Source organism: Salvelinus sp. IW2-2015, unplaced genomic scaffold (genome assembly GCF_002910315.2).
Source record: "Salvelinus sp. IW2-2015 unplaced genomic scaffold, ASM291031v2 Un_scaffold6170, whole genome shotgun sequence".
In the NCBI taxonomy this organism is placed as follows: Eukaryota; Metazoa; Chordata; class Actinopteri; order Salmoniformes; family Salmonidae; genus Salvelinus; species Salvelinus sp. IW2-2015.
Genome location: NW_019947433.1, coordinates 35,381 through 44,776, shown reverse-complemented (window position 1 = coordinate 44,776; position 9,396 = coordinate 35,381). Strand labels below are relative to the sequence as shown.

Here is a 9,396-nt window from a genome sequence, read left to right as displayed (position 1 = left end):
TATCCCAGGTAAAAAACACAGTTGTTTCAGATCTCCACTTACAGAAAAATGATGCTAAAATACTAGTTTTAGAAGATGACAAGGAGAAAAATGTAGTGGTACCATCTTTCCAAACATATAATAAAACTCACTCAGTTACGCATTGAATTATGAGATTCTATACACTTGATTTGCATGTACCCTTTGTACCGTGTACCATATGCACACAGTAAGTGGATAATCTGAAGTTATTTCCACCGACTGATGCAACTCATTTCATCACATCATTGCTGTAAGGAGATTGGAGATCTTTGACTGCTGTTGGATGATCTGTGTATTCATTAATAAAATACGTTTCCAATTGTTTCCAGGCAAAAGGAAATCTGATGAGACCGATGCCAAACAAACAAACAAAGAAACGACAACGTGTTGCTGCGTCCAGAATAACTGAAACATTTGGTAGGTGGATGAAGGTGTTTATATGAACCACAATCATTTTAAGAAACACTTGTTTAATTGGAAACCATTTAACATGATTTATTGTAGACATTCCTAATTGAGAATCATACAAATGTACATGACTGACAGTTCACTGTTCTGTTCACTGATTGCATGTTGCACAGTAGGACAAGCTACAATTYCAGTTCACTCCAAAATCAAAGTGTGTCTGTGGTGTTATAGATTCCAGTGCTCTGCTCTTGTAGCCATCTCTCTAAGAGTAGTAGATACTGTATATGCTTGTTTGAGTGGAGTACTCCTTTAACTCAACACATGCTGTAAATTCCTCTAACATCAGCACACAGAAAAAGGTTATCTCAGTGTATTATATAGCAGATCTGAATGCCACTGTGCATTACTCACGTTATTTCCCTGTAATATCTTTTTCACCTTTATAAACACATGTTGACGCAACACGATTATAGCTGACTGGTGACCTGTGTTTAACTCTGACAGAAACTGAAACCAAGACAGAGGTGAAGAAGATCATGCAACGTATCAAAAGCAAACTTGATGATCTGCCTTCTACCAAACTCATTGACTTCCTCAGGTATGCATAATTTAAAAACATTTTTCACCCCTTTTTCTCCCCAATTGGTAGTTACAGTCTTGTCCCATCGCTGCAACTTCCATACGGACTCGGGAGAGGTGAAGGTAGAGAGATGTGTGTTTTCTGTAACACAACCCCGCCAAGCCGCACTGCTTCCTGACACAATGCTCGCTTAATCTGGAAGCCAGCCGCACCAATGTGTCGGAGGAAACACTGTACAGCTGGTGACCGTGTCATGCGCCCGGTCTACCACAGGAGTCGCTAGAGCGCAATGGGACAAGGACATCCCAGCTGGCCAAACCCTTCCCTAACCCGGACGATGCTGGGAGAATTGTGCACCGCCTCATGGGTTTCCCGGTCACGGCCAGCTGCGACACAGCCTGGGATCAAACCAGGATCTGTAGTAACGCAGTTAGCACTGCGATGCAGTGCCTTAGACCACTGTGCCACTCGGGAGGCTCCAGGTATGCAATTTTAAATGTGGGGAGATGCATATAATCCACTAAATTGCTTTAATTGTTTTCGTCTTTCATTTCTAACAGAGGTAAAATCCAAACTTTGGAGAAAGACAAAAAAGAGATAGTGGGTGTTTTTGGGAAGACTGGAGCTGGTAAGAGCTTCTTGATTAACACCATCTTGGGTGAGAAGAAACTGCTGCCCTCTGGAAACCAAGGGGCGTGCACCTCGGTCATGATTCAGGTGGAGGCCAATATGACAGACTCGGACTCTAAATACATCGCAGAGATTGAGTTCATGACAGAGGAGGTAATAGCATCTGTTTCATCTGTTTATATCCTAATCTCACAATGTTTTGTGGTGTCATGATGAACAGTACATTTAATGAAAGGCTTCTTTGAAACATATCAAGGCCACTAGAACTAATATCTGAATCGAGGTCTGTCATTGATCCAATTGACACCTTGCATTAATTTAAAAGAAGAAGCAATGATAAAAGGAACAATGATACAATGTAGCCTAACATTGCTCGCAAACGGCACAAATTTGAGGGGGATTTTCTTGCTATGTGCTGGTCCTGGTCCTGGTCCTTTTAAATTTCAATTCCAGGTTGCACATAAAAATATTAATGCTACGATGGGTCACTTGCAGCTGTGCTCTGAATTGATGATTATTTGGGTGGTGGGCAGGGTTGAAATTTAAATTAAACCCAAGGAAAACTGTTACACACCCTATATTCCTTTCTCCAATCTCTGTTTTGGAAGATACTGACCTCATGAGGAGGTGAAATCACAGGCAAAATGGCCGTGCTGTACACAGTGCTGAGGTTGCCTATCAGCTGGTTTCACGCTGCAACGTTAATCTACAGACCCATTTTGGGCGGGAAAGAGGGAGCGAGCACAGATTTTTATGCTAATCAACACAGGAGGTGTGAATTGCAGGGAATTGCCACACGCCATGTGTTAGATTTGACATTTTGGTAATTTAGCAGACGCTCTTATCCAGTGTGACTGGAGAGTAGAGTGTGACTGCTGAAGCAAGTCACATTAATCATAATTTTACAGTATAGAGGAAACAGGGTGATAGCATGTTGCAGGTAGTAAGTCAGCAGGGTTTGTGGAGCTGGTGATGAGAATGAATACAAGTCACACTCCTTCATTTGTGAGTAACCTCAAAGACTGGGCCTCCAACAAACATGTTAACAATAGAGCAAATGCATCCCGTGACATTTTCCCATGCAAATAGCACTCGATTTACATGATCTGTAGTTCTTTAGTAATGACTCAGTGGCAGAATGAGAGTTCATCAGAGCGGCCAGCACGCAGGCTCAACATGATGGCTAATTCAGCACTCTGATTGGTGTAAGGTGCTTCGCTGTTACACAATCAGGTCCAGATGAAAAGGGTTAAACACTTTGATGTTCTGACAGATATGAGGAAACAAAGGTTTTATACAAATAGAGAGGTAGATTCCCACTGCAGTATCTGATAGGCTTCATTCCTGTAGTTATTAGGTATGTATGAGAGTTGATCAGAAACTGTGCTACCTGCCACAGAACGTTATTTAAGGTTGAACAAGTTATAAGGGTGCACACTGCGGTACCTTCCACAGTAATGGGGTAAAGGGACTGCCCACCTGGAAACGGCAAACTGGTTTCTAGCCACAATTCTACACCTCTGTGGGAGGGGAAGGGAGTTGATGTGGAGAAAGACTAGTAGTGACTACTATAAATAGTTGTGGGTTAGTTGCCATAGTGTAATAGTGACTGTAGGCAGTAGTAGTAGTAGTAGAAAGCCTAATAGCAGAGCAGTAATTGTAGTAACAGCAGTAGTAAGTTGCGAGTGAGTTTGAGGTGTGGGTCATAATTAGTCAGATTGCAGTGATGCTGGACTGTAGCCTCTTGGGCCATCCCACGTTTCTTGTGTGTAAATCTTGAGTTTTGGCACACCGCCTTTTTCCCCCTATTTGTATACTATGTGTTGGTCACCATTTGGGGGGCTAGGTGGTTTCGTAATGCAGGACTTAGCTTTCAAATGAAGAGAGTATGCATTACACATTTGTAATGGTTTTACATTTTTATTAGGAATGGAAAGAGGAGCTATGGTCCATCTTAAGAGACAGATCTTATGAGGATGGAAATGATGAAGACCATGAAAGGGATGACGACGATGATGGCGATGATGATGAAAAGATATCATCTTTGTATGGAAAAGATCGACGTGGGGCAACCTTAGAAGAACTAATGGACAGGAAGCACTTCAGAGAAGTTCCAGAGTTCCGTTTATCAGTCAAGAAAATATTTGTATGTGACACAGTAAGTTACTGTCATGCTAGTTCACTTCTGTGAAGATTGTGTGCTTTGGTGAAAATCATTGTTAAAAAAATCATTTTAGGAAGGTAACCAAATCTGATTGCAAATGATATTAAATCATGTATTTATTCCCTTACCAAAAAAACTGCCTTCTGGCAAACAGTTGTGGCAAACCTTTGGCCAATTTGGCACAAATTTGCAGCAAGCGCATATTTTCACGGCAAACTACTGCGGCACATTTGCAGTGACTTGTGAACTTGTGGCAAACAATTCTGGGAAGCTTGTGGCAAAAATGTAACTGTTTGCTGCAAACATAGTATACATATGAAATTAAATCAGGTTTTTGGTTACTCTGTGTTAACATTGAAATGTTGTATCTACGTAAACCAAATCACATTCACTTTAAATGAAGTTGCTTCTCACAGAAAACTAAACCAAACATACAAAAATTACTAAATGTACTAAACATGTATGCAATGTCTTAACAGATAAAATTAATCCAATACAACTTGAAGTGAGCATGCTAATGAAGATAAGAGCAAAGACCAGATATTTAGCAAATAAATTGTTTATTTTGTAGTTTTATGTGCAGTTGCTACAACATCTACTGTATATGAGAGAAATTTGAACACTAAGGGGATGCTGATCTTAGGATGCTTAAAAGGGCAAATACATGAATGTACATGAGCCAATTTGAAATTTGAAATCCCCTTAAATTGAACACTAAGGGGATGCTGATCTTAGGATGCTTAAAAGGGCAAATACATGAATGTACATGAGCCAAGTGACAATTGAGCAATAGCTTTCAACCAATGGAAGTTTAAAACTTCTTATGGCTGCAATCCCGTTAACGGGATGATATGACAACAGCCAGTGAAAGTGCAGGGTGCCAAATTCAAACAACAGAAATCTCATAATTAAAATTCCTCAAACATACATATATCTTATACCATTTTAAAGGTAATGTTGTTGTTAATCCCACCAAAGTGTCCGATTTCAAAAAGGCTTTACAGCGAAAGCACCACAAACGATTATGTTAGGTCACCGCAAAATCACAGAAAAACACAGTCATTTTTGCAGCCAAAGACAGGAGTCATTTAATAATCTGAGAACAGCGTTCAGCCACAAAAGGAAGCAGTCAACAAAACTCATAAAAATCATTATAAATCTTCACTTACCTCTGCTGATCTTCGTCGGAATGCACTACCTGGACTCCCACTTCCACATGAAATGTTCCTTTTGTTCGGTAATGTCCATCATTTATGTCCTAATAGCTATTTTTGTTAGCGTGTTTGGTAAAAAATCCAAAGTCAGAAAGCGCGTTCACTAAAAGCTGACGAAATGTCAAAAAGTTCCGTAACAGTCAGTAGAAACATGTCAAACGATGTATTGAATCAATCTTTAGAATGTTTAACATAAATCTTCAGTAACGTTCCAACCGGAGAATTACATTGACTTCAGATGTGTGATGGAACAAAGCTCCCTCTCATGTGAACGCGCATGGTCAGAGCATGGCCAGGTCATGTAGACCTGACTATTTCCTGTCTCCTTCGGCTCCACTACACAGTCACTACACAGTAGAGGCATCAGACAAGGTTCTACAGACTGTTGACATCTAGTGGAAGCCGTAGGAAGTGCAAACTCATCCATATCCCACTGTGTGTTCTGTAGGGGCTGTGTTGAAAACGACCAACCTCAGAATTCTCACTTCCTGTTTGGATTTTTTCTCAGGTTTTTACCTGCCATATGAGTTCTGTTATACTCACAGACATCATTCAAACAGTTTTAGAAACTTCAGAGTGTTTTCTATCCAATATGAATAATACTATGCATATATTAGCAACTGGTGAGGAGCAGGCAGTTTACTATGGGCACCTCTGTGCACCTTTCATCCAAGCTACTCAATACTGCCCCTGTAGCCATAAGAAGTTAAAAGGTAGACTCAGCGGCTAATGGCCAGGTTTGGCATTGGAAAAACTGGGTCAGCTGTTACAAAGTTGCCTTGATATTGCAATGCTTCTCACTGAAACTGGAATTCTATATATTTTTCAGCATGGAAACAATTTTTCTGCCTTGTATAAATGCTACATAAACAAACAAAGTATCGAGAATAAACTGGGACTTAGGTCTACTAAAAACTACTACATTTAAAATGTGTGGCCAACTGTTCCTAGAGATCCACAGTATACACTATACATCACTAAGACAGTTGTCTACTAGTTCTCTTCTTCCTGACTCAGTGCATTTGGAAAGTATTCAGACCCCTTGACTTTTTCCACATTTTGTTACGTTACAGCCTCAGTCTAAAATGTAATTAAAAAAAATCCCTCATTCTACACACAATACCCCATAATGACAAAGCGAAACAGGTTTTTAGAAATTTGTGCAAATGTATTAAAAATAAACGGATACCTTTATTTACATAAGTATTCAGACCCTTTGCCATAAGACTCGAAATTGAGCTCAGGTGCATCCTGTTTCCATTGATGATCCTTGAGATGTTTCTACAACTTGATTGGAGCCCACCTGTGGTAAATTCAATATGATTTGACATGATTTGGAAAGGCACACATCTGTCTATATACGGTCCCACAGTTGACAGTGCATGTCAGAGCAAAAATCAAGCCACGAGGTCGAAGGAATTGTCCGTAGAGCTCCAAGACAGGATTGTGTCGAGGCACAGATCTGGGGAAGGGTACCAACAAATGTATGCAGCATTGAAGGTCCCCAAGAACACAGTGGCAGCTCCAGAGTTCCTCTGTGGAGATGGGAGAACCTTCCAGAAGGACAACCATCTCGGCAGCACTCCACCAATCAGACATTTATGGTAGAGTGGAAAGACGGAAGCCACTACTCAGTAAAAATGAACTTCACAGCCAGCTTGGAGTTTGCCAGAAGGCACATAAAGGACTCTGACCATGAGATACAAGATTCTTTGGTCTGATGAAACCAAGATTGAACTATTTGGCCTGAATGCCAAGCGTCACATCTGGAGGAAACCTGGCACCATCCCTACAGTAAAGCATGGTAGTGGCAGCAACATGCTGTGGGGATGTTTTTCAGCGGCAGGGACTGGGAGACTAGTCAGGATGAAGGGAAAGATGAACAGAGCAAAGTACAGAGATATCCTTGATGAAAACCTGCTCTAGAGCGCTCAGGACCTCAGACTGGGGGGAAGGTTCACCTTCCAACAGTACAACAACCCTAAGCACACAGCCAAGACAGACAACGCAGGAGTGGATTCGGGACAAATCTCTGAATGTCCTTGAGTGGCCCAGCCAGAGCCCGGACTTGAACCCAATCAAACATCTCCGGAGAGACCTGAAAATAGCTGTGCAACGATGCTCCCCATCCAACCTGGCAGAGCTTGAGAGGATCTGCAGAGAAGAATGGGAGAAACTCCCCAAATACAGGTGTGCCAAGCTTGTAGTGTCATATCCAAGAAGACTCGAGGCTTTAATCGTTGCCAAAGGTTTTTCAACAAAGCACTGAGTAAAGAGTCTGAACACTTATGTAATTGTGATATTTATTTTATATACACATTTGCGAACATTTAAAAAAAACGTTTTGCTTTGTTATTGTGGTTTATTGTGTGTAGATTGATGAAAAAAAACATATTTTATCAATTTTAGAGGAAGTCTGTGTAACGGCTCTCGTTGGGAGAAGGAGACCAAGGCGCCTACAACGCTGTAGGCATACATCGTATATTTATTGACAACACCAAACAAAATAACAAAGACAAAAAAAACGAAAGCGCACAGTTCTGTCAGGCTCAGATACTAAACAGAAAACAAGATCCCACAAAACCCAAAAGTAAAATGACAACTTATTAATGATCCCCAATCAGAGACAACGATAGACAGCTGCCTCTGATTGGGAACCACACTCGGCCAAAAAAACAAAGAAATAGAAAACATAGACTTTCCCACCCGAGTCACACCCTGACCTAACCTACGACAAACATAGAGAATAATAAGGATCTCTAAGGTCAGGGCGTGACAGTCTGTAACAAAACAAAATGTGGAAAAAGTCAAGGGATCTGAATACCTTCAGAATGTAAATGCTCCTGAGTGGCGCAGCGGTCTAAGGCACTGAATCAGATCTTGAGGTGTCACTCTGGACACCCTGGTTCAATTCCAGGCTGCATCACAACTGGCCATGATTGTGAGTCCCATAGGGCGCCCAAAATACACCCAGCATGAGCGCTCACAAAGAAGAGGCAAACAAAAGAAAAACCCACACCAAACATAAAGACAGGATGCAACCCCAAAAAATTGATTTTTTTTCTCCTATAAATCAAATAGGGAGCGCCAACTACAGGTGATGACCCTACACATCTCTCAAGACAACTAGAACACTGGGCCAGGCACTCTTAAACAGCACCTGGGCAAGCACAGCTGAAACACCTTCCCACTAAAGAGATGGCAACCAGCACAGGTGTAACACATACTGACTAACGAGGTGACACCAACCGGTGTGCCCTACGTGCTGAAGTCCAACCTCAAAACATAAATGGAAAAACCAAAGCCTGTAACAAGCTTGAAGATGATAAACTAATTTATCACTCAGAAAACGTGTTATGAGTGAGTGCACCACAAGCATCTTTCCAGGGTGTTAATGAATCCTCCTCCAACACCACGGGTAGGGGAAGGGTATCCATCTGCAAAAGTGAAGTCTTGCTTTGATGTCAAGTCAGCTCATATTGTTGCTACCTTAGCTGTTGTGCTAGCTAACATGCTAGTGAACAGAGACTCTAGCATATTGACATGCATATTGGTATTAAATTACAGCAATGTATTCACCAAAAAAGATAAGTGTTTAGGCATATCATTAGTTAGCTAGCTAGCTATCACATTAATTGTGAAAAAATAGGATAGCTAACGTTAGTTAGCTAAGCGCTAGCCAGCCAGTGGTGCTGACAGATTAAAACTGATATCAACAAAATGTGTTTCACTGTATCCCATAAAACATGACATTGCTAACTAGGCATCAATTAGCTAACACAATTTTAAAGTTTATTAAGATGTTTAAGTAATAAGTTAGACACTCACCGGACAACTTTGGTAGGTAGCTAGCTAGATAAATGGAAACCAAGCTTCCTACAGATTTTCAAATCCCCCTGATTGGTCGTCAATGGATACAGGTCTTGGAACTCATGTGTTCACCAGAAGCGGCTTCTAGTAAACTCTTTGCCACTAGTGGGAATAAATATTATTGTGGCCAAAGAATTGCCACAAACTCACCACTAGCGGCAAACATTTGCAAACTTCTGGCAACATTTCGTGGCCCACTATGTAATTTGCAGCAGATTTGCCACAAACTTGCGAGAAGTTGGCCACAACAAATTCCCTTTTGTAAGCGATTGCTGGAAAATATGGAACTACTGTACATCTTTTAGGCTCTTTGATCTTTGTCAAAGTGTTCTTTAGGAGAAAATAACTTTTTCACTAATGCATGTAATGATACTTTATTACAATTGCAGGCTGAAGAACTCTCTGAAAAGATAACTTGTTACACACGGAGTGACACACAGAGTGATACATTTAAAAGACAGTATTGGCCGCTTGTGAAGTGTATAACCATCAAGGTGCCAAACTCCAAA

General features: G+C 41.0%; 1 protein-coding gene across 1 annotated transcript in view; it reads left to right on the top strand.

The window, feature by feature from the left end:
• Positions 1 to 350: 350 nt before the first annotated feature.
• The window catches only part of LOC112078739 (nacht, lrr and pyd domains-containing protein 1b-like), a gene marked incomplete at its 5' end in the record, with an annotated part of 30,975 nt that continues 21,929 nt past the window's right edge, over positions 351 to 9,396 (top strand). Inside the window, 6 exon segments of the mRNA XM_024144876.2 lie at positions 351 to 379; positions 381 to 438; positions 934 to 1,027; positions 1,570 to 1,792; positions 3,567 to 3,797; positions 9,277 to 9,396. Of these exon segments, the coding sequence (XP_024000644.2) occupies positions 351 to 379; positions 381 to 438; positions 934 to 1,027; positions 1,570 to 1,792; positions 3,567 to 3,797; positions 9,277 to 9,396 (755 nt within the window).